This window comes from Oxyura jamaicensis, chromosome 7, assembly GCF_011077185.1.
Source record: "Oxyura jamaicensis isolate SHBP4307 breed ruddy duck chromosome 7, BPBGC_Ojam_1.0, whole genome shotgun sequence".
Taxonomy (NCBI): Eukaryota; Metazoa; Chordata; class Aves; order Anseriformes; family Anatidae; genus Oxyura; species Oxyura jamaicensis.
Window position 1 is genome coordinate 20,545,843 of NC_048899.1, and position 22,882 is coordinate 20,568,724.

General features: G+C 36.0%; 1 protein-coding gene across 6 annotated transcripts in view; it reads left to right on the top strand.

Moving 5' to 3' along the window:
- SCN1A (sodium voltage-gated channel alpha subunit 1) overlaps nt 1-22,882 on the top strand; it is a 96,110-nt gene that overhangs the window by 34,566 nt on the left and 38,662 nt on the right. For 3 of the 6 annotated variants that reach the window (XM_035331319.1, XM_035331321.1, XM_035331322.1), the window contains 13 exons: nt 940-1,058; nt 5,288-5,377; nt 6,241-6,369; nt 6,887-6,978; nt 8,078-8,350; nt 14,610-14,673; nt 15,319-15,460; nt 15,610-15,816; nt 16,267-16,572; nt 17,294-17,674; nt 18,853-18,985; nt 19,797-20,035; nt 22,515-22,688. In XM_035331319.1, coding sequence (XP_035187210.1) covers nt 940-1,058; nt 5,288-5,377; nt 6,241-6,369; nt 6,887-6,978; nt 8,078-8,350; nt 14,610-14,673; nt 15,319-15,460; nt 15,610-15,816; nt 16,267-16,572; nt 17,294-17,674; nt 18,853-18,985; nt 19,797-20,035; nt 22,515-22,688 — 2,349 coding nt within the window. Of the gene's footprint in view, nt 1-939; nt 1,059-5,287; nt 5,378-6,240; nt 6,370-6,886; nt 6,979-7,076; nt 7,169-8,077; nt 8,351-14,609; nt 14,674-15,318; nt 15,461-15,609; nt 15,817-16,266; nt 16,573-17,293; nt 17,675-18,852; nt 18,986-19,796; nt 20,036-22,514; nt 22,689-22,882 lie in introns of all 6 variants that reach the window. The other 3 variants (XM_035331323.1, XM_035331320.1, XM_035331324.1) reach the window with 3 other exon arrangements.

A 22,882-nucleotide genomic window follows, 5' to 3' on the forward strand; every position in this document is an offset into this window, starting at 1 on the left:
AGCACTTGAGCATCAAAAAGAAACCTGACAGTCCACATTTCCAGTGCTGTATTGTTAATGTTGTTGCAGCCATAATGGACTGCAGTGTAAGCAAAGCAGTGTCTGTAGGGTTTGCGTTCACATAATTCACGTTTGGACCATGGATTTATTTGAGAAAAAACATACAAGCTTTTAGGCCTACAAAGTCGCCATCAGTTCTCTGAAGTAAGGCTTGCATGCTTTCATGTTTCTCTAAATTTGATAGGCTCTTTAGCTGTTAAAATTAAATTTAACAAGTTCTCCATGTTCTGGGGAAGATTCACACTTTCAAACCACAATTTTGCAGAGAGGTCATCTGGGATGTGTCTCTTGTTCTCCTCTGGTAAGGTGTATTCAGATGTCCACAGTCCTCAGAGCTCTGCCTAGTCACGGCTAGATGTGTTATTGCTATTTCCCTCTCTCTTTAGCACAAAGACCAAGAAACAGACTAGAATTTAGAAAAATGAGAAGGAATGTCTACTTAAACAGTTTGTATAAAGATTTCTCTTATTAACACATCATTAAACACATCCACAGGTAAAGTTTCCCTGTTTATGGTATTTTGAACAGAAAGAGAGAGTTTTTGATGGGAAACCATAACTATAAACCATAACTACAATTATAATTTTAGTTAATTGTTTCTGCATCTTTTTTACAAGAAACAGATGTCATATACCGAGGATGTTTAACAAAGCAGTATTATAGAAATGTTAGTGAATTAAGTGTCCTATATGTAAAATTATATTTTTGAACATCAGGTAAGTACAGGAAATAAGCTTTATTTTGAAAGTGAGTTGTTTTTTGTATACTGGCTATTCAAAAAGTTATAAGTTTGGTGATTGTCACTAGGAAAGGTTTTTAAATGAGCATTTACATTGAATATAAAATGTCTTTAAAAAGTCTTTTCTTTCTCTTTTTCAGACCTTTATAGTATTGAATAAAGGGAAGGCAATCTTCCGATTCAGTGCCACCTCTGCCCTGTACATTTTAACTCCCTTCAATCCTCTTAGAAAAATAGCTATTAAAATTTTGGTACATTCATATCCTTTTCAATGGTGGTTCAAAACGTTATACGAAAAGTAAGAAAAAACATCTCTTTCTATTTCATTGTAAATAAAAGTTTTCCATAAGCTTTTAATTTTAATTTTATTTTACTGTGTAAATCTTACGTTAAGTTTCTATAAATACTAGGAAATTTCTATATATCATAGATACATTTTAGCTATCCTGTAGAATTTCAATACTTCTGCTGTTGAAATTTACAGGTGGATTTGAGAAATGACTGATCTTTTAATTTTCAAATCTTTTTAATTTTTTTAAAACATTCTTGTTATAGACAATTTGAATTTACACGAATTTTTCAGAAAAGTTTCTTCAGATTAACTTTAATATTAAATGTTTTTGACTCATTTTTGTGTTATGAAGCCTATCCATAATATATGTGTTTATATGTATATTAAAAACCAGTTTGTGCTATAAATTCCAGAAAAGCTCTTAGTTTTGCAGACAAATAAACAGCTGCTCAAGAACAGCTATCTCAGGTCTAAGTTTTTCCTGCCTTTTAGGGGTCTTTCTAAGGCCATCCATACAAACGTCTTTAATCTCTGTTGCAGTAGCATGCCTGGAAGCCTGGTTCAGGCATGCTGAATCTCACATTCACAAACTTTCCCAGTTGCACCATATGCCTCTGCCAAATTTGCCACTGCACCATATGCCACTGTCAGAAAGCATAGATAGCTATCCAGCAGGCAGTTTGCAGTGCATTTGTATGTGCAGCTGGTAGATACATTGGGGGACCATAACTGATGGGAAAGTGCACGAGATAAGGTTTTAGTCTGGCATGTGAGGTTAGTGCCTGATGTTTATAACAGTTGATGCATGTTTCTAGAGTGAGGTTTTGCTGCAACTTTCTTGCAAAACTCCAGGACTGGGAAAAGTAGGCACCAAGTGAAAACTTGAATATTATATAAAACATTTAACGTTGAGCACTTAGTCAAAGGCAGAAGTCTTATTTCTAGAGACTGCTGGTAGGTATTTGGGAAAGAGTAAGAAACAAGGCTGACTGCTCATGAGACCTTTTCCTCTGAGCTCTCTGGAAGTTAAAGCAGTGAGAAGAGGAAAGGAAAGTGCCTGGAGAGGAGTGAGGGAGCAGCTGGGGACAGTAAGGGACCTGACAGACCTGAGGACACTGTGGTGGTGATGGTGAGAAAATGCAGCCAAATACTGTCAAATTGAAGCTATTTTTATCTTAAATATAGAAGTTGATTTTTTATTTTCTCTTACATAGAAGGATGGGTGCATAGTTTTTTCCTTTTTCTTTCTTTTTTTTTTTTTTTAGTTCAGTGTAGTGCAACCACTGTAACTATTAATGTTATTGTAATTAACCACTTAATATGTTCTGTGATAAAGTTTGAATTTCAGATGTTCATATTTTGTCAAGGTTAGTTTATAAGAAAAAGATTAGAGGGTAGTGTGGCTTACTATTTTTAATAATCTTGTGACTTTTATCAATAATCAATAATCCCTCTGCCCTGATGTTTTGAAGCAGAGGCTTGGCATTGTGGCTTCTGTAAAAGATCTGTGCCTTTTGCTTTCAACATAAAAGATAACGTTTTGAGCATAGTGAAATGGGCACATCTTGGAGAACCTCCATCTGCATGTCCTCCAAATTCTCTGAACCTCTGTGTATGGTGCTCTGATCACATGTGCCCACACACACAGTCAGATGTTGCTGCCCCTGTGCAGAAGCACAATGTGTCTCTCCCCAGAGACTTCTGCAATTGTTCTTTCTCACTGTTGGTAGTCATTGTAATACCAAACACAGAAAGTGGTAACAGCATGAATTTCTCTGCTGACCTCCTGGTATTTTTTATATTGACCTCCTGACCTTTTTTATTCCTCCCCTCTTGCCTGCCTGACAAGTCAAGGTAGAGTGTGCAACTGAGAGGGCAATGCAAGAGTGATGGAGGATGGACAGACTTTTGCAATGAAAAGGAAAGGATGAAAAGGTTAGAACAGGTAGGGGGGTGAGCAGACAAAGAAGGCAGGCAGCAGTGGCTGGAACTGCAGAGTGCAAGGAGTGTTAGAAAGGAACAAGGAGATGCTCAAGTGAAAAAGTGGTACCTTGCTAAGTACCCCTGTGATAGTCTCTGCAAAGTGAAATTACTTTGTTACTCAGCATTTCCTGACTGCCAGCAGCTGTCTGTGAAACCGATGGGTAATATCTATTTTTTTCCAATCCCTATCTCCCAAAAAGTCGACACAGCTGAGAGGAGACTTCAGCTGCTGCAGTAACTGATTAGCGCAAGGCTGTGCAGTGGCTCTAACCCTAGTCCTTGCTTGTATTAGAAGAGTGTGAAAAATACAGTACATTTCCATGAAGAAGCCACCATAAATCAGAATTGTTTATGTTTGTGTATAGTTAAATTCTTATACAACATAAAATACTAAATTAAGGGAAGGTTGAGGTAATAAATCAAACACTCCAAATGCAGAAGAGGGAAGAGAAGTACAGACATTGAATGTACCAGTTACATCAGAGATTCAAATGTGGGAAAGCCTGGCAAGAGTTAAGATTTCAAAGTATGTTTATTCTGAGAGAGAATAGCACTTTGGCCATGCAGCGCACACACATGGCGAGTTATGTACAGAGAGTGAGCAACATGCAAAAACCTGTCTGTGGCCTTTGTTGTGAATGATAGATAGCTGTAAATACATAATACACTACACAGGGTTAGAACTGCAGCTCTCCTAAGAGGACATTCAAATGCTTTAGCTGCTAAGATTATCTCCCAGCTTTGTTCATGGAATTCATAAGGATTCAGTGAATAATTTTTGAAGGTGCTTCATTTGCTACATACCTGGAGGATATAGGATGAAGAAGGAAGAGATCCTCCAGGCAAATCTAATTTGTTGCACATTCCTGGTTTGTTCAGAGAGCATTGTCCACCCTGTCCACCAAATGAGTTGTACAGGCCCTCTTTAGTCTGATTCCTGACTTTTGAATGTCAGCCATTTGCGACTTAACATTATTTTAAATTAGTTTTTGTGGTATGTAATATATATGGTGGTAGAGTTTTTTTGTCTAGCCCTGTAAGAATCATGACATCCTTCTTTTTAGTTCAGCATCAAACATATGTGTTTAGCACCAAAAATATAATCTGAATGGATAGTATTTATTCCACCAATTCATGTGAGGTTTCTGTTATTTTTTGTCACACAGTCATTACTGATACATTATTCTTAAGAACGTCCCTGAAGTAAGAATACGGTTTTCATTTACCAGAGTGTTATATATCTAATTACATTGTATGTACTTTGTTTTATGAGACAACTGAAGCTACAGACAGGCATCTTTCAAGTTTTTCCACTACCAAAATGAACTGTCTTTCTATAATGGAATTTCCCAACTATGTTAATTCAGAATTTGAAAGCTGTCTTTGGACTGTGCGGACAAGCACTTCAGGGCATCGTAATTAATTATTCTAAGCCACAGAACAATGATTTTTACTATTCAGAGCTTGTATGGTAACATGATCTTCAACATGAGTTAAGTCACTTAAAGAAAGATACCACAGAGTTCACTGCTTGTTCAGCAATTTAGACAAAGGTCACCAGCATATCTATGTGAATCAGGAAGGTAAATCCTTCCCTGTGATTTGAATGTTGACTCAAAATGTTATGTTCAGTTTGGAATGATTCAGCAGCTTTAAGTGATGATCTTAATGCTAGCACCATTTTTCTGTAAAATTTAGGCTGAGCTCTTACTTCTATTCCTCTTTCACCTACAGTGAAGCTTGTGTGGGTTGTTTTTAGTTTTTGTTGTTGTTGTTGTTTGGGTTTTGTCCAAAGTATGAAAAAGTATGAAAATACACCTCAAACCACAATATACTATCCACTTAATTTTGTAAAAGACATTTTAAAATTCTGGGCTCATAAGGGTTATGTATCTCATACAAGTTATGTATCAATAGAACAAGTTAGCTCATACAAGTTATGTATCTGTATACTGCTTTCTTTAGTTTAAACTAGCTTCTGTTGCAACTATTTTTAAAGAACACATCATTTAGAGAGGTGACTAGAGGAAAAATTAACCATTTGGCAAAAATGTGTTGTATTACTTATTTTTTGCTGCCCTCATGTGGCCATTTTGAGTCAGTTTTTGACCTACTCAGGCTAGTATAAATGGCAGTATTTTGCTGTACTTAAGATGGATGGCTGATATGATACTGCACGTATTACTATTGTGTTTTCCTTAATTATTATCTACATTATTCAGCATGCTTATCATGTGCACTATTTTGACCAACTGTGTATTTATGACCATGAGTAACCCTCCGGACTGGACAAAGAATGTAGAGTAAGTTGCATATATTATTTAAAGATAGCCATGTCTCTGTTCCTCATGGAGACAATATACCAATAACTGCAGTCATGTGTGCTGGCTGAAAATATCACGAGATACTATTTCCTCTCTCAAATATGCAGAAATGTTGAATAATTGTTCAAAACTCCATCTGGGAGAACATTTGGGTTAAAAAATAATAATAATAATAATAATAATAAAAATTACAGAGATCGTTGTACTTGGATTCCACTAGTTCTCTCACTTTATAGCATATTCTCTTCATTTCTTCGTCATGCTCCCTTCATGGTTTAGCATCTACCCCACATTTTTACACCACTGCATTAATAGCAGAACCATGGCTGTCTATTTGTAGATGTCAGTTAAGGACAGCATTTAAGCAAAAGTATTCCTAAAGTAGGACTTCAATGCATGATTGCATGATTGTATTCTTCCTTTTCTAGAGTTAATACTAGATGGTTTAGTGATTTTGACAGTATCCAGTATCTTATGCTCAAAACATTCTTGGGTTACAGTAACATATCTAGCATTGTATAATTTTAAACTGTGTCACAGATAAATTTTAAATATATGTCATTTATTTGGTAGTTTTATTTCTTTTGATTTATGCACAAGATCAGGACCACTGTCCTGAACATGTCAACATGTCACAACTAATGCATATAAATACAGAAACATGTACAATGAATATAATGTATTTTTGAATAAATTGCTTATTTACTGCTTTCTTTTCCATTTTTGAAATCTAAAAAAAAAAAAAAAAAAAAAAAATCCTTCATTTGATCTTAAGATTTCTAGCAGAAGGCAAATATAAAATGTTGTTACTTACTTCAGTTAAATTTTCTAATATTTTCCAGGTATACATTCACTGGAATATACACGTTTGAGTCACTCATAAAAATCATTGCAAGGGGCTTCTGCTTAGAAGATTTTACTTTTCTTCGAGATCCATGGAACTGGCTCGATTTCACTGTCATTACCTTTGCGTAAGTGTTTGTTTTTTGCTTTTTTTTCTGAAAGTGAAGGCCAAAAAGGGCATGAAATTAGTATCAATACATATCAATTTTGTCAAATGGAAATTCTTGCACAGATTTACTTTATCTAAAACAATTTTCACATTCTGATATGCATATTTTGATGTAAACATAAATACTGCAGAAGCCATTAGCCCAGTTAGTATTAGAGAGGCTAATTTCATGTCCTGCATTTTTTCTCTGAGCAGAAAAGGAGCATCCCTTTGACTTCATTCTACAAATTTACCAACCTAGTCTAGATAATATTTAGGCTTTCAAAGTTAAATCACTGTGATTCACTTCAGAGACATTTAACTTAACTGAAGGCTCTGAAAGCATATTAATGCAAGGCAAACTGCAGTGAAAGGTAAACCTCTGACTGTTGCTATTTAATTTTTTGCTAAAAACGCCAAAATGGTCTTGATGAAAGACCCAAGTAAGTAGCATAAACTTTGCCTAAATTCTGAATAACTGTGATTTAATCCTACAGGTATGTAACAGAATTTGTAAACCTAGGCAATGTTTCAGCTCTTCGAACTTTCAGAGTATTGAGAGCTTTGAAAACTATTTCTGTAATCCCAGGTAAGAAGTAACTGGTGTAAGGTGTTAGGCCCCTTGTACCTCCCAACTGTTCCTTTTTATCCTGTCATTGTGTTTGTGTGTGAACTCCCCTATTACAGATATGTGACAGAGTTTGTGGACCTGGGCAATGTCTCAGCGTTGAGAACATTCAGAGTTCTCCGAGCTTTGAAAACAATATCAGTCATTCCAGGTGAGAGCTAGGTTAAACACTGAGGCTGAATTTAATTCACTGAATTCATATTTTTTAAACATAAGCCTTATTTCTTTCCACAAAAAAAAGCAGGAATCAGAAGATATTGGAATTCACTGAGATCTCTGATTCATTGCTTTTTAACATGAGTTCTTTCCTTTTGAAATCAGCCTTTGAGTTTAACAGATTCTTGCATGAGACATTGCAGTACACAGCGTGTGTGGTTTGCATCTTACGATGTCAAGCTTTCTTCTCCACATTCAATGAATATCAGTTACCCTGAAGTTTTCTTACCCATGTGTACTTTACCTACATGATGTTATGTGGTACTTGTGAATCTTTGTGTCTATAAAATAGAACTGTTTTAAATGTTGAATTAGTAATGAAGATAAAGGAATAAGATAATAAAGAATAGCATGGGCATTGCATGGGGGATTTATTATCTTAAAATTCTGCAGTTTTCCAAACCATCTCCAGTTTTATAGCATTAAATTTTGATAGAATTTCTTGATAAACAGGATCTTTAGTACTGTATTCTAAATCTAGTATGTTATAAAACTGTTAATAGCAAAGGTTTGGGGGCAAGAGGTATTGACAAAGAAAAAAAAAAAGAAGACTTCTATATGAGATTCACGTACGGCATGGATAACAAAGTCACTTGTTTTAGTATTAAAACAAGTATTTTGAAATATTTGCAACTCATTCCATTCACAGTTTCAAAAGAACATGAACTTCAGCTATTTATTCATCTTCACAAGTGCAAAAGCTCTTCACAAAAGTGTTATTTCACAGACATTACAGTCATTTACTTGGGCTTCTGCATGAAATCTATAACTTTACTAGGAGATGTCATTTTTATGTTTTAAAAATGTTTTGAATATCAGAATAAAAATTAATTTACATTTACAGGTTTGAAGACTATCGTGGGAGCCCTAATTCAATCTGTGAAGAAGCTCTCGGATGTTATGATCCTGACTGTGTTTTGTCTGAGTGTATTTGCACTAATAGGGCTACAGCTGTTCATGGGCAACTTGAGGAATAAATGCCTGCAGTGGCCTCCAGAAAATTTTACTCTGGAAACAAATATTACTTCCCAGCTCAACAGCACCATTGGTGAAAATGGTACATTGGTTAATTCAACAGTGGCTCCATTTGACTGGAAGGGGTACATTGAGGATGAAAGTAAGTATCGTCAGCATAATTGTTATTCAAATGTTCTGTGGCTGGCTCAGTTCTTAGAAGGAGAAGGAAGGATGATACCTTCAGTTAGAAAGGATTTAGACGTATTTTCTCTTTCTCATTAACCAGTGGCTGGCAGGGAAGAGGGAAGGAAGAGCACGGTCTCTCTTGTTGATACAGCTTTTTCTCAGATCTCTCTGCTAAATCCACACTTTCCCTGGGAGAGACAGAGGTCCCAATCAGTTCCTAAAAGAAGAGTCCTAAGCATTTTATATTCCCATACCCCAAAACAAGTTCAGCATAGACTACTGTGTCATTTCTGGCAGATGTCAGAGAGTTCTGACATCCAGTGAGGAATCCAGAAAAGGAGTCCTCAGTATTACCACCATGTATCCATTCTTGTGCTTCTTTATCCCCATTATTAAAAAGGTTTATTTAAGGTCTAACATAAATCTTTCTGCTGCGATCTAAGCTAATTGTTCTTATCAACTTCACCACAGGCCTGAAAAACAAATTATTTCCCATCATTAATCAATGTCTCAAAGGTATTCAGAGACTATTTTCATGTTGCCATGCCCTGTTCTCTCCTCTTTCCTTCTTTTTTCTATCACCGTTTTATTCTAGGATTTATTTCCTAGACCTAGATCTCTCTTCTGGATTCTTTCTTATTCATAAACATTCTTTATAAAAGTGCAGTACCCACATTCAGGCTTTTCACCTCCACATGAGGCCTGCTAAGTGGATTAGATTGCTAAAAGGAGAAGGATTGAACATGGTAATTTATACTTTCTCTTTGTATATCCTAGGCTAGTATTTGCCTTTGTTTACAATTACAACATCATTAAATCATGTTTAGCCTGTGGCATACTTGTCTCCCGAATCTTTTACAGGCATTAACCTTATTAGGTTCCCACTTTGTATTTGCACAGATCATTGTTCCAGCCTGAAGAGTACCCTATTTTTACTGACCATCTCTCCAACTGTCATGAATCTTTTAAATGCTGCCATCTTCCTCAAATTCACCTGCCACCCTTATGAGATCAGTATCATGCACAGATTTGACAAGCAGACTTCCATTCTCTAGATTAGTTAAAACCTTCAGTAGTGGAAAACTCAGAAAAAACTCAGAAGTAATTTTGATGCATTTTTCCATTTTGATAAATTCCCTTCGTACAATTTTCTAAACAGTTCTGCTGATACAGAGCTGTTTGGCAAACTGAGAATAGACAAACAAATGTACTTCAGCACAGTTAAATGTGAGGCTGCAAACCTAAGGTCCCTGTCCTAAATATCAGTGATGGACAATTCAAGGTTCACGTGCACCAGACTGTAGCTGGTGGCATACATCATCTCTTAACAGTGAAATAACTGAATGGGAGAGAGAAAAAGAAAAGGGAGAGGGAAAGGGAAAACTGAAAACAATGGACAGCTGTGAAGAGAAGTGTTGGGGTTCCCAGGTGAGTCTTCTCCCCTGGGTGTCCTTTCTAGTGCAGCAGGTGATTGCCACTATGCCACTTTTACCATAGTAACCATATATTGTTTTATCAGGATCTGCTCTAACTCCCTAGATGTTTTTCCTGCTTACACAGCTATTAGCCTTAATTGGAACATGCTTTTGATCAGGGCAGGTGTTGCATGGCTGGTTCATTTTTATGCTCATACATGCATGTTATTAGGTCACCTAATATAAACCAAAAGCTACAAGCAAGAATAGGCTGGGGAGAAGAGGGGTGGTTCTCACACAGGGACAATTGCTTCCCAGGAGTATCTGCTGTAGCAGCAGTGTTAACAGGTACTAACCATGAGAATAAAAACACATTTAAAAAAAATAGCAGGAGAACAAAGGAAAAATAGTGACACAGAGTCTCTGCAAAGCACTGTCAAAACAGCTTGCATGAAGTGTTGCAGAGCTGCAACAAAGGCAAGATACAGAAATGCACTTGGAAGGCCTTCAGCCAAGCACCTAAGATGCTTTGGAGCAGCCAGGACTCTGATAAATTAAAACTAAAACTCTACAGCCAAAAAGCTAAGTAGTATCCTGTTCACATAAATAAATAAATTATTGACTAGGAGGCGGTATTACCCCTGCATTTAGCACCACTGGAATACTATAAAAAGGTCAATTTAGATGGAATGTTAAAAAATGGAGAATGTGCAGAAAAGAGTAGAATGATTAAAGGGTTGGAAAACATGCTTTATACCAAGATAGACCAGGAGCTCAGCCTACTTAACATATCAAAGAGAAGGTTTAAGGGGTGATTTGATTACAGTTGAAAAAAACCTCATGGGGAACAGAAATTTCATCATAGACATACCTTTGATCTAGCAGGCAAAGATATAATGGGTTCAATACCTGTAAGTCAAAGACAGACAAATTTCAAATAGAAGTAATTCTAACCATGATCACACACTTGTTCAATGACTGTGATTGATTTCTGTCTTAATTTCTTAAGTCAAGATGTAATTTTTTTGTGAAATCCACTTAAAGACTTGAATTCAGAGAGATCCCATCACACAGTATACAACAAAGGTTAAGTAAGGTCTTCAAGGTCAAACTTCATTTTCTGTGGGGTGGTTTTTGTTTTTTTTTTTGGTTGTTTGTTTTTTAACAATCTATAAACTTATTCTCTGATTTCATTTGACTTCAAGGAGATCTTAAGACCCTGAAAAATCATGCTGCATTAGTTACAGAAGATACTTTAATGAAGGGCTGCTTCAACCTTTCATGTATTTACACACAAGTTCAAATCTACTATGAAATTATGAGTCTTACTATGAAGTTAATAAGCTTGTCCTTGCTTATAGGCAGTTTCACAAAGAAAAATATTCTCACAGCTTCCTGTTCTCTTTTTCTGGGTGGGCAGATGGAATACAGAAATGGTTCTTAAACTAGTTTCACTTAAGTCTAGTTTCAGTTAAGACTTCTTCTTCAGTAACGTTACCTGGAGTTCAGAGAAGTACAATGGCACTGTCTCATAGGAATAATACATTTTTTTATTCCAATAGTTGTATATGTTATGCAAAAATAGAGTACATAAGCCCTAAGTTTTCCCTTGACATCATTTTTAGAAATGCCATTTAAGAGAGACTTTATGTAAACACTGCTGGCATCTGTGAGCCGAACATTATTTTTTTCCCTGTTCTTTTTCTGAGATATCAAATCTGATAAACTTAATGCTAAATCCATTTATCTTGCCAAGTTTGCCATAAGCAATTCTTTTTCTGTGAAATAAATCTTGCACTGACTAATGATACACGCTCTTCAGTTATTAATTATTATTTCCTAGATAGCATATTTGTTTCCAGATATGCTGTGGTACACAGAGGGGAGACTGCAAGAGTAATTCTGAAATCCATCATTGCTTCTTATAGAATTATTCAAGTGATGTTCACATTATCTACTCTTCTGCTGTACTTTGCAGCTCAAGTCAATGAGATCAAAATATTTTGGCTTAGCAAAATCTCCTGGGATGTCCCTATGCCAACGCTGTTCTTTCTTGCCATGTAATTGAGTTGAAATATCTATTTTCTCTTTAAAAGCACTAAAAAAAATTTCTCTGAGGTTTATCCAAGATCTGCCATGGAGCACGGTGGTCTTGCCAGCTCCACAGGCAATAGCCACATGGGCTTTTTAAAGAGAAAATAGATATTTCAACTCAATATATCTGCCATCCTGCAAAAAAATGGTTGTACCAGAGTATTCAGAGAAAGCCCATGTGGGAGAGCCTGAGGGCCAGCCCAGGTGGTCTCCCAAATGTCCCGGTGCAGTATCATTAGTGGAAATTGAAGGGTTTTTTAGTGCTGACCCCACCACACACGTTTGTTTCTGATCCAGTGTTGCAAATGATTCTTACGTAAACCTCCTGCTTATAAGGTACCATATGATTTTGCAAGAACTGCAAGGCTCCTACTTTCGTTTGTGCTGGGTTTCACAAAGTTTTCATCTTTGTCCTATGTACTGGGTCTGGCTCACAACTATTCACTTAGGAAGCAGTCAGTGTGAAACATCTCAGTATCTGTTTCATGTAATAACAACTATGCTCTTTCATTACCCTAAGCTTATGCAGCCAACTGTAAATTCCCTTAAAGTGAAGTACGTGCCCATCAGGGATTTTTTCATATTTCCCAGTCAAAGAAAATGAAGCCAACCATATGTCTTGAATTTAGTGAGAAACTTTTCACATTACATTGGCAAAATATCTTTCTGAATTTTGCATCTATTAGGGGCTTATGCCATTCAGCCTGTGTTGTTTTAAAAATTTTCTTGTTGTGCTATTTTGAGCATTTGTATCTGCCATCCTGCAAAACACGGTTGTACCAGAGTATTCAGAGAAAGCATGGGTGGCTATTGCCTGTGGAGCTGGCAAGACCACCATGCTTCATGACAAATCTTGGATAAACCTCAGAACTTTAACACAAGCCCTATTTCAGCAGTTCAGCTCAGCTGCAGCAGTGCTGACTTTGACTGGCTGTCCCACGAATACTCTATCAAGTCAGGTTTGCATTATTCCCAACCAGCTGTTATGTTCCAGCATGTTTTAATCATGATTAGCTGACATCATGCAGAATAAGGTTTCTTTCATATGGGTCAGCTGTGGTCAGCATCAAGTCAGCTAACTTTGCTATTTACAGCTGGGTTTCAGCACAGTGCAGTTCTGCAAAGCATACCAGCCCAACATGACAGCAGCGGCACACAGGGTTGTGCACTTTGCGCAGCACAGAAGATTGTACCCTGTATGCATGATTAGATACTGAAATTGAGTCCTTCACAGACTGTCAAACAAAATCTATGTGCAGCTGAAAAACCTAACTTGCCCAAATGGTGAATTTTGCTAACAGGATAAGAAAGATAAGAGATGCAGCTGGTCTGGGTATGGTGTACCTCTTCCAGCAAACCACTGTGCTGAGCCAGTGACTTGTGACACCTCTTCACACCCAGCACTTATTAGTTTCTCTAGTGACCATGCTTCAGCAACATAGCATGTGTAGCCACAGCCAAGTCAAAGCTCAGCTGCACCAACAGCATTTCAGATGAGATCAGTTTAAGGGAGACTAACAGGCCAGTTCAATGGAGCAGAAATTCAACAGGGGTTTTAAATCTCTTCAGGAAGCAAAAAAGGAAAAACCCTAACTCTGAGGCAAAGCTGCTTCAGAAGCCCTGGAAGGAAGCTGGGAGGGTGCTCATGGGAGTATCACCAATCATCACATCTCTGGCCTGTGCCTGCAGATTTCCTCAGGCAGCACTTCTGGTCTGTGCTGGAAATGGGACACTGGGCTGTGTGGTCTGACTGTACAAATTGTGTCCTGCCTGTAGCTAAATGGGAAGCTTTTCTCCAGGAGGAAGCTCCTTCTGTGATGATTCTTTCAAAATAAAGAGCTTAACTACTGTAGGAGTCTGCTTTGAGGGGAAAAGGACAAATTCAAGGATACAGTGAAAGTACATATTAATACATACAACTTTTACCATCCCTTTACTCTTCTAAAAATGGACAGGTCAATGTTGTTGCCTAAACCATCTAAAAAGTCTTTTAAATACAGGGTTACTTTACAGCTTATGGGCTGGTTAGCTACTGGGTGATTTGGTGGAACCTATCCAATGTCTCTTTCCTAAGGTGATCAATAATCGCATCATATACCCCTAAAACCCTTCTCGCACAAGTCAGTGACTGTTGCAATTATTCAATTCAGATATACATCTAAAGAGCCTTCATACCAGTCAGCAACCTAACTGCAGTGTGTAAGCACCTGTAACAGTTGGAGCCATTGGCAGCCATGTGTTTTTTTATAGAACTCACATATAACTGTCACAAGCATTTGTAAGTGACAAACTGGAACCCTTGGCAATGCTGATCAGAAAGTTTCCCTCCTTAAAATAAATTGTCAGTACTTTTTTTTTTTTTTTTTCCCCACGTACAATTTAATTATTGTAATAAATAAGTGTAAAATATAATTTCACAAAGTGTGATTTAGTTCAGTGATCAGTCTGAAAGGAGAACAGTGCATATCACCTTCACACAGCAGCACTTGTCAGGATTTTTAGTACATTTTGGTATTATAACAGTAGGCTGTGAGAGATGGCACTTCCTACAATTTATGGTGGCATTTACTCTGAAGTTACACTCCTTCTGAAAAAAATAATACAAGGTGTTTAAAATTGCATCTGAAATCACCTTAACACTTTTAGATCTGGATTATTTATTTCGGAGAGCTATAGTTTAAAAAATTATATATATACATTTTTTTGAAATTCTTTTCTAAACAGGTCATTTTTATTTTCTGGAGGGGCAAAATGATGCTCTGCTTTGTGGAAATAGCTCTGATGCTGGGTAAGACCATGTTTCACAGTATTATCTCACAGTGTTCAAACTAAATCTGTCTTCAGATGTGCATGGTGGGATGTGGGGGCATTATATTTTGAGTGACTACATTCTTTCACATAAGAAGTAATATTTGATTTTTACACCAGACTGTGGATTTGGATCCCTGATTGCAATGGGATCAGTGGATTTCACTGACCTCACTGGATAAGTTAACGATCTTAGTATTTGCATGACTGAATTAGAAATCTGATATTAGTGTATTTTCTGCCAGTGTGTAAAGTAACAGATACCACAGCTAGAAAACGTGCTATTTTCCAGCCCAAGTTGCACATAGGAGTAATAACAGGTTCAAGAACAGACAGTAGAAAATATTGACATTAGTTACAGCATTAAGAATTATTTCAATTATATTTTAGAAGCTTAAACTTTTTGCAGTAGGGTTTTGTTTTGTTTTGTTTTTATGTGCCTTTCCTGCTTAATTTTTCTAGTATCCATTAAAATAATTCTCTATTAAAAGTTACATATTCTATTATTTATAGTCCGATCCACTAGACAAGAACAATTCACTTTTTAATCCTAATCTTCTTCTGGATATTACAAATGATAATACCAAAATATCCATGTAAGGTAACACCCAGTTTGTCTTTGCAGGCAGTGCCCAGAAGGGTATACATGTGTGAAAGCTGGTAGAAACCCCAATTATGGCTACACAAGTTTTGACACCTTCAGCTGGGCTTTCTTGTCACTGTTTCGCCTGATGACCCAAGACTTCTGGGAAAACCTTTATCAACTGGTGAGATTTTTTTTATGGATAATAGACTAAATATGTTTGCACCAGTAATGCAAAAAAATCAAGTATCTTATGTTATCTTAATTTTCACAGTATGAAGAGCAGAATTGTTGTTAACTTGTTTATGCTTATAAATGTATTTTTACTTCCAGACTCTACGTGCTGCTGGGAAAACATACATGATATTTTTTGTTCTGGTGATTTTTCTGGGCTCATTCTATCTGATTAATTTGATTCTGGCTGTGGTTGCCATGGCCTATGAAGAGCAGAATCAAGCAACCATGGAAGAAGCAGAACAGAAAGAGGCAGAATTTCAACAGATGCTGGAACAGCTGAAGAAGCAACAAGAAGCGGCTCAGGTATACGTTATGGTGTAATAATACAAAAGAATATTAAATATTTTTTTCTAGAGATATTGAACCCCTGTTTTCTGAATTTGGAGATAGAAAGTGCCCTGCTGGGTATTCAACATCAGAGTTAGCTCAGAAATTTTCTCTCCTGCAATAAAGGCGTTTTACTGAGAACAGCTGAGGCATAATCAAGAAGGAATATTTAAAACTAGGAATATGTTGTTCATTATGTTTTTCTTTAGTCTGATGCCACCAATACAGTGTATTAGGCTTCTGCATTTTAAAGCTATTCATGAAAGGTGGAAGAAGGCTAACACCAAAGGCTATGACCATATTTTTAGAAGATTCTATGAAAAGTGTTAAGACTTAGGAGGGTTGGACTAAAAATTCCATATAACTAAAATTTTAAAAACTGTCATGGTTTGCTCAATGACACAAATTAATTTTGCAATGTGGCAGGCAGCAGCAGTGGCAGCAGCAGCAGTAACAGCATCCGCTGAGTCCAGGGAGCCCAGTGCTGCAGAAGGAGCTGGCGGGCTCTCAGAAAGTTCCTCAGAGGCATCCAAATTGAGCTCAAAGAGTGCAAAAGAGAGAAGAAACAGAAGGAAAAAAAGAAAACAGAAAGAACAGTCTGGAGGAGAGGAAAAAGAAGAAGATGAATTTCACAAGTCTGAATCAGAAGACAGCATAAGAAGGAAAGGTTTCCGATTATCTATTGAAGGCAATAGACTTACATATGAAAAGAAATACTCTTCTCCACATCAGGTATTGCATATAGATATCCTTAGTAGCAGCATACATTTCAAGCATCACAGGCTGTTACAAAACTACTTTAGTTTTCGTGGTATAGTAATATGATCCTACTACTTAAAGAAAGGAAACATTGACATTTTCATTAAATTTTATTGTTGTTGTCAGTGTCTGACAGAAAGTGCAGTAGCTGCTAGACTGACTTGTAAAAAAAAAAAAATACAGAGAACAAAATGTAAGCTCATATCCCTATTCAAAAGCATTATTAAAAAATCTTATTAAAAATATTCTCTAGTTGATTCTGTGGGTTTCTTTGATTGATTATATCTCATCTATACTTATTAAACCTTTACAGTGTTTTTTCATTACGATAGCCTCACCTTTTCCTTTGTGCTTTAATGATGTTCGAGTTTGGTCCAATATCCAAGGATGCTGCATATAAAGAAGCATGTGCATGTTTTTACTTTTTGCTTGATGTGTATTGTGCAACTACTCAGTAACTTTAATGGACATTAAGAGCAAGGAGTGATCAAAACTGTTTTTGTTTTAACAATCCATGAGCAGAGAGGTATTTCTATCTGCAAAATATAATGAAATACATACAGATGTTTCACAGCAGCATTTACCTTATGGAAAACATATTAAAACAAAACAAAAAACCCATGTGATACTAATAACAATGCTAAGTTTGAAGGTTTCAGCTAATAATTATTATTATTATTTTTTTTGCCTGCAGTCTTTGTTGAGCATTCGAGGCTCCCTGTTTTCTCCAAGGCGCAACAGCAGAACAAGTCTTTTCAGCTTCAGAGGTAGAGCAAAGGATATAGGATCAGAAAATGACTTTGCTGATGATGAGCACAGCACTTTTGAAGACAATGATAGCAGAAGAGATTCTCTCTTTGTGCCGCGCAGACATGGTGAACGGCGCAACAGTAACATTAGTCAGGCCAGTAGGTCATCCAGGATGCTGGCAGTGTTTCCAGTGAATGGGAAGATGCACAGCACTGTGGATTGCAATGGGGTGGTTTCCCTGGTTGGTGGACCATCTGTTCCTACATCGCCTGTTGGACAGCTTCTGCCAGAGGTGATAATAGATAAACCAGCTACTGATGACAATGTAAGAAAGTTTTAAATAGCTTAGGCATCATGGCTTTTTCTTACTGCGCCAGCCAGTGTTATCTACAGAATGGAATCCTTGGCAATGCTTCCTGGTTGGTCAAGCTGTGAATGCTCCTGCATCTTGTAAAATCTTTAATAAGTAAAACAGAGATAAGATAGGTTTGCAACTCAAGCTTCTTTTTTTTTTTTTTTTTTTAATTAATATTCTCATAACTAACAAATGCTATTTGCAGTTTTCACACACTGAAATATTGACTTGCGCATTCACAAAAGCACTATACTAATTACTGTGTTATACTTTATTTTTGCTGCTATAAAGGTCTATGGCTGTAGTCCACAAAATCAAAGTTACTATACAACTGAAAATTGTATACAAAAATGTTATCACATGTCTACAATAAATATGACACCGCTACTACCACTTTATCAAAATTAGCATTATCAGTTAATTTTGATAACACACTTCTGTATCAGCCCCACTAAAAATACAAGAAAGTAGTTAATTCTTTATGATCATTCATTCTTATATATTTCCATCCTTTGCTGGTGGAGTTCAATAGTTTAGACAACAAGTAGTTCATTGGAAGATCACATTTCTACACACTCAACCAAAAATAAAAATGTCTGTGTGAACATATGAGCAGCACATATTGCTGTCACTGTGTATATACACGCAGGTAAGAGAAGAGGTCTCTAAAATAAATGTCTTGCTTAGTTCAAAATTGTCTACTAACATTAATTAGAAATATACTAGCATGAGGAAGCATGAGGAAGTCATACTTTTCTTGCTACAGTTTGTCTAGTGTAAAAGACTAGTATGTTATAGGAAACTGAATTCTGTCAGCAAGAGAAAGGAAAACATACAGTTTGCAAAAATTTCATACAATTTTTTGAATTTAGTCCTTTTTCATTTGTTTAAATAATTTTTCAAAGCTCAAAGGAAAGAAATGCAAAAGTTAAGTGAATAAACTCTTGCTAACTCTTGAGAAGTAGGTAACTATTGCCTAATATATTTTTTTAATTCTTTTTAAGATACTAAAAAGTAAGAAAAGTCTGACATTATAAAAACTGAAGTGCACGAAGCACGCATACATGCATATTAATGACAAGGCTTTATACAATATGTACTTATTTTATTACTGAAACATGGTCTCACTTATTTTTTTTTATTTGTAGGGCACCACAACAGAAACTGAAATGAGGAAAAGAATATCAAGCTCTTTCCATGTTTCTATGGACTTTCTGGAAGATCCAGCTTTAAGAGAAAGAGCAATGAGCATTGCTAGCATCCTTACAAACACAGTGGAAGGTGTGTGCTACTCATAGCTTAATATCTGTTTTTTTTCCATAAACATCTGAAAATATGAGTTGAAACATTAAAGTTATTTAAAATATCTCAATGAATAGATACTGTTCCACAGACCAACAAATATTTATCAAAGCTCTATATTCATTGAGGTTATTACACCAATAAGCATTTCTAGTTTTTTGTTTTGCCATCATATACCTTGTGGTCATTAGGACTACAGCGTTGTATCTGATGGTCATAACTAAGAGGATGCTTACTCATATTAATTAAAGAATTAGTGGACACAAAAAGACCACTGAACATTTTTCAAATATATGTTACCATTGCTAAAATATATGCCTATTTTAGCAGTTATATTTATTCAGTTACTCTTTAAAGAAGTGCTACTATAGGTGATTAAAAAAGGTGGGTTTTTTGTGTTTTGTTTTTTTTTTTTCTTGAACTAGGAATGAAAATTATGTTGAAAAACTTTACCTAACTACCACAGTTTTGAAAGTAAAATATTTGCATAATAGAACAGCAAGTTTGAGGAACAGTCTGAATCAAGAAACAATAGAATACATAATACATATGTGAATACTGATGTGAATAGTGATTGAAATATAAAGAAATTGTGCTAGGTAGATAAGCCATGACCAAATTAAATATATACAGATGTGAATAGTGATTGAAATATAAAGAAGTTGTGCTTATAGGTGGTAATCAATAACATTATGGATGGTAATTAACTTGACTGATACAAGTAATGTAGGCTTGAGATGTAGGTTAGAGAAATCACATACTTACTGCTGTGGACTTTGATTTCCCACAGAACTTGAAGAATCAAGGCAGAAATGCCCACCATGTTGGTATAAATTTGCAAATATTTTCTTGATCTGGGACTGCAGTCCACATTGGTTAAAAGTAAAGCATATCGTCAACTTAGTGGTAATGGATCCATTTGTGGACTTGGCGATTACTATTTGCATTGTTTTAAATACGCTTTTTATGGCCATGGAGCATTATCCGATGACTGATGAATTCAATAATGTACTTTCAGTTGGAAATCTGGTAAGTCTATTGTCTTTTTATGTTTATAATTTTGAAGGAAGTATGTTTGAAATAACTGAAAGAAGGAGTTTAACAGTGTTGTTGTCTTGTTGTTTTTGTTTTTTACCTTGTTAGAAAGTGAATTTACTGGCCATTAATTGCTCTCCAGATAAAACACAACATTTTTGGAAATTTCACTGTCAACCCTGGGTCACGTAATTTAGGATTCTGTAAAATCAATATTTTCCAACGTTCTGCAAAACCAGATTAAATATTTAAAAAGGGGCCCCAATGCTACATTAAGTAAAGTCTATATTAAATAGAAGTTGATTTATCTAGCTACTAAACCAGGAAATGCATTACTTCCATGAAAAAGACACCATGGAAATAAATGTAGTGTTTGATTTTCAATCAATACAATACAAAAGTGTAAATTATGAATGTGTTCTTAACTGCTTTCCTCTTGTTACTCTGTTTCCTGAGCACAGGTTTACAATCACTAGAAGAGCCATTTAAAGGCATTTCTAGAATTTTCCAGGCTAAATGACTTTTTATGTGGATACAGGGATTGGTTTCTTTATATGTTTTATGTAAAACTATGAAAAATATCCCACAGTATTTTTTCCTCTCATAGTCTTTACATTTTTTAGAATCAGATAATCAGTAAGATATCTTTTTGTCATGCTGTCAATGATATTTTCTCCCTTCTACTTCAAAAACATAAATTATTAAAGAATTCAGGAGTTAATTTTCTGTAGCTCTGATGATTTTGAACTGACAGGTTTGATCACAGCAAAGCATCTGCTACTGTAGTCCTACTTAGGCTCTTATTTTAAGAATAAGATTGTATTTCTTTTGTATTTCTTACAATGTGATTTTTAATAGTCCTTGTTTTGTAATGAAGAAAAGATAACTCAGATCATGTAAATAACTACAGGATTCAGAAAGGAGAATTAATAGACAAACGTATAGCTGGTTTTCCTGTATTTAAAATGAGGGATATGAGTTTCCTAGTAAAATGAAAAATCTTGTGTTGAAGCAATTTATAGTCTTTCTCCAAATATCTATATATATATATATATAAATTCTGGTGAATATCAGACTACAAAGAGAGTATCCTATCAATACATGCCCTGAAAAATAGTCCCTCCCCAGCTTTCCTGTAGTGCCCTTTTAGGTGTACTTGAAGGCCGCTATAAAAATCTTCCCAGTGCCTTCTCTTGAGGCTGAACAACCCCAACTCCCTCAGCCTGTCTCCACAGGAGAGGTGCTCCAAACCTTTGATCATTCTCGTGGTCCACCTATGGACTTGTTCCAAGAGCTTCATGTTCTTCTTAGACTGGCGGCCCCAGAGCTGAATGCAGTACTCCAGGTGGGGAGTACTCCTCAAGAACCTCACCATCCTGATGGTTAAGAACATTATTCATATTTTCACCCTGTATTTATTCATTCCCACCCATTTGCATCTGTGATGTATTTAAAGGCACTAGTAAAATCTGTCTTGAGCATTGGTGTTCCTAGGCAGAGCAAGCTAGAATCTGGTCCATGTACTGATTATCCAAGTTAGATTATATTCTCTTTAATTGTTCCACTTTCTATTCAGCCTTCCAGAAAATGGATTATAAAAAACAAGAGAAGAGAGGAGAAAGAAGCATTTCAGACCAGGGTTGAGCCAGCCTTTAACACTGGCTTTAGTACTTTCCTTTTCTATAGGATTTTTTTCTAATACTCAGAATCGCAACAGCTCTCTCTCAAAGCTGCTGAGAGTTGCTGCTTTGGCAACACCTAAACATGATTCCTCTTTCATTCAGAATATTTCATTTCACAGTAAGAAACCTTTACGAGGAATATCATGTTTAAAATGCACTCTTAAATGCTATTTTATTTCTGACATTAAAGTGATTGAGCCAATGAGCTTCACTGAACTTACTGGCAACACCTATGTAGAAGTTCCTCAACTTCTTCAGATTGTTGTATCTCAGTTGATTTCCAGCTGTTATTAATAATCTTATCTGTATTGAACTGAATGGGATTCTTGCAGGCTGGAGGAGCAAAGGAGCTCCATCAGGAGTCAGATTTGGCCCCATTCATGCTTCTGTACAATGTAATTAGTATGCCAAAAATGATGTTATGCCATGTAATTTCTTGGAAAGCATTCTGGTTTATGTCATGAAAATCAAATTAGGGATATTGTTTGTGCAGTACAAACAACATCCTTGAGAAAGTCCATATCCTGACAGAGTTGAAATTGGATTCTAAATGCTATAAAACAGAAGTTTATGTAATTTCTTCAGTGTAGAATTCAATTAATTGAAAAAAAAAAAATTACTTGGTTTGTATGGCCTTTTTTAAGGCAAGGTGGTCATAATAAATCACTACAGTGAACTATTTTTAAGTATCAGTTTTGGATGAGGCTAACTGCAGTTAGGTAGCCCAAACAACAGTTAAACCTGTAATAATATATTTCACAAAAAAATAACCAACTGCATTCTGAATTCAGGTCTTCACTGGAATCTTCACAGCAGAAATGTTTCTCAAGATAATTGCAATGGATCCTTACTATTATTTCCAGGAAGGCTGGAATATTTTTGATGGTTTTATTGTAACCCTTAGCTTGGTTGAACTTGGTCTTGCAGATGTGGAAGGACTCTCAGTTCTTCGATCATTCAGATTGGTAAATATACATCAATTGCACTGATTTTTCAATGGGGTTTCATTATTTTTTTCCTTAAAAATGTGCACAGTTTGCTATGACTCTAAGCCTTAAGTATCTTCCATTATTACAAATCCATATTAGTTGTGGTATCTTACTGTCTTCAGTGGGAATTTACAGAGATCAAGACAAATGGGTGCCTAAGCCTAATTCCA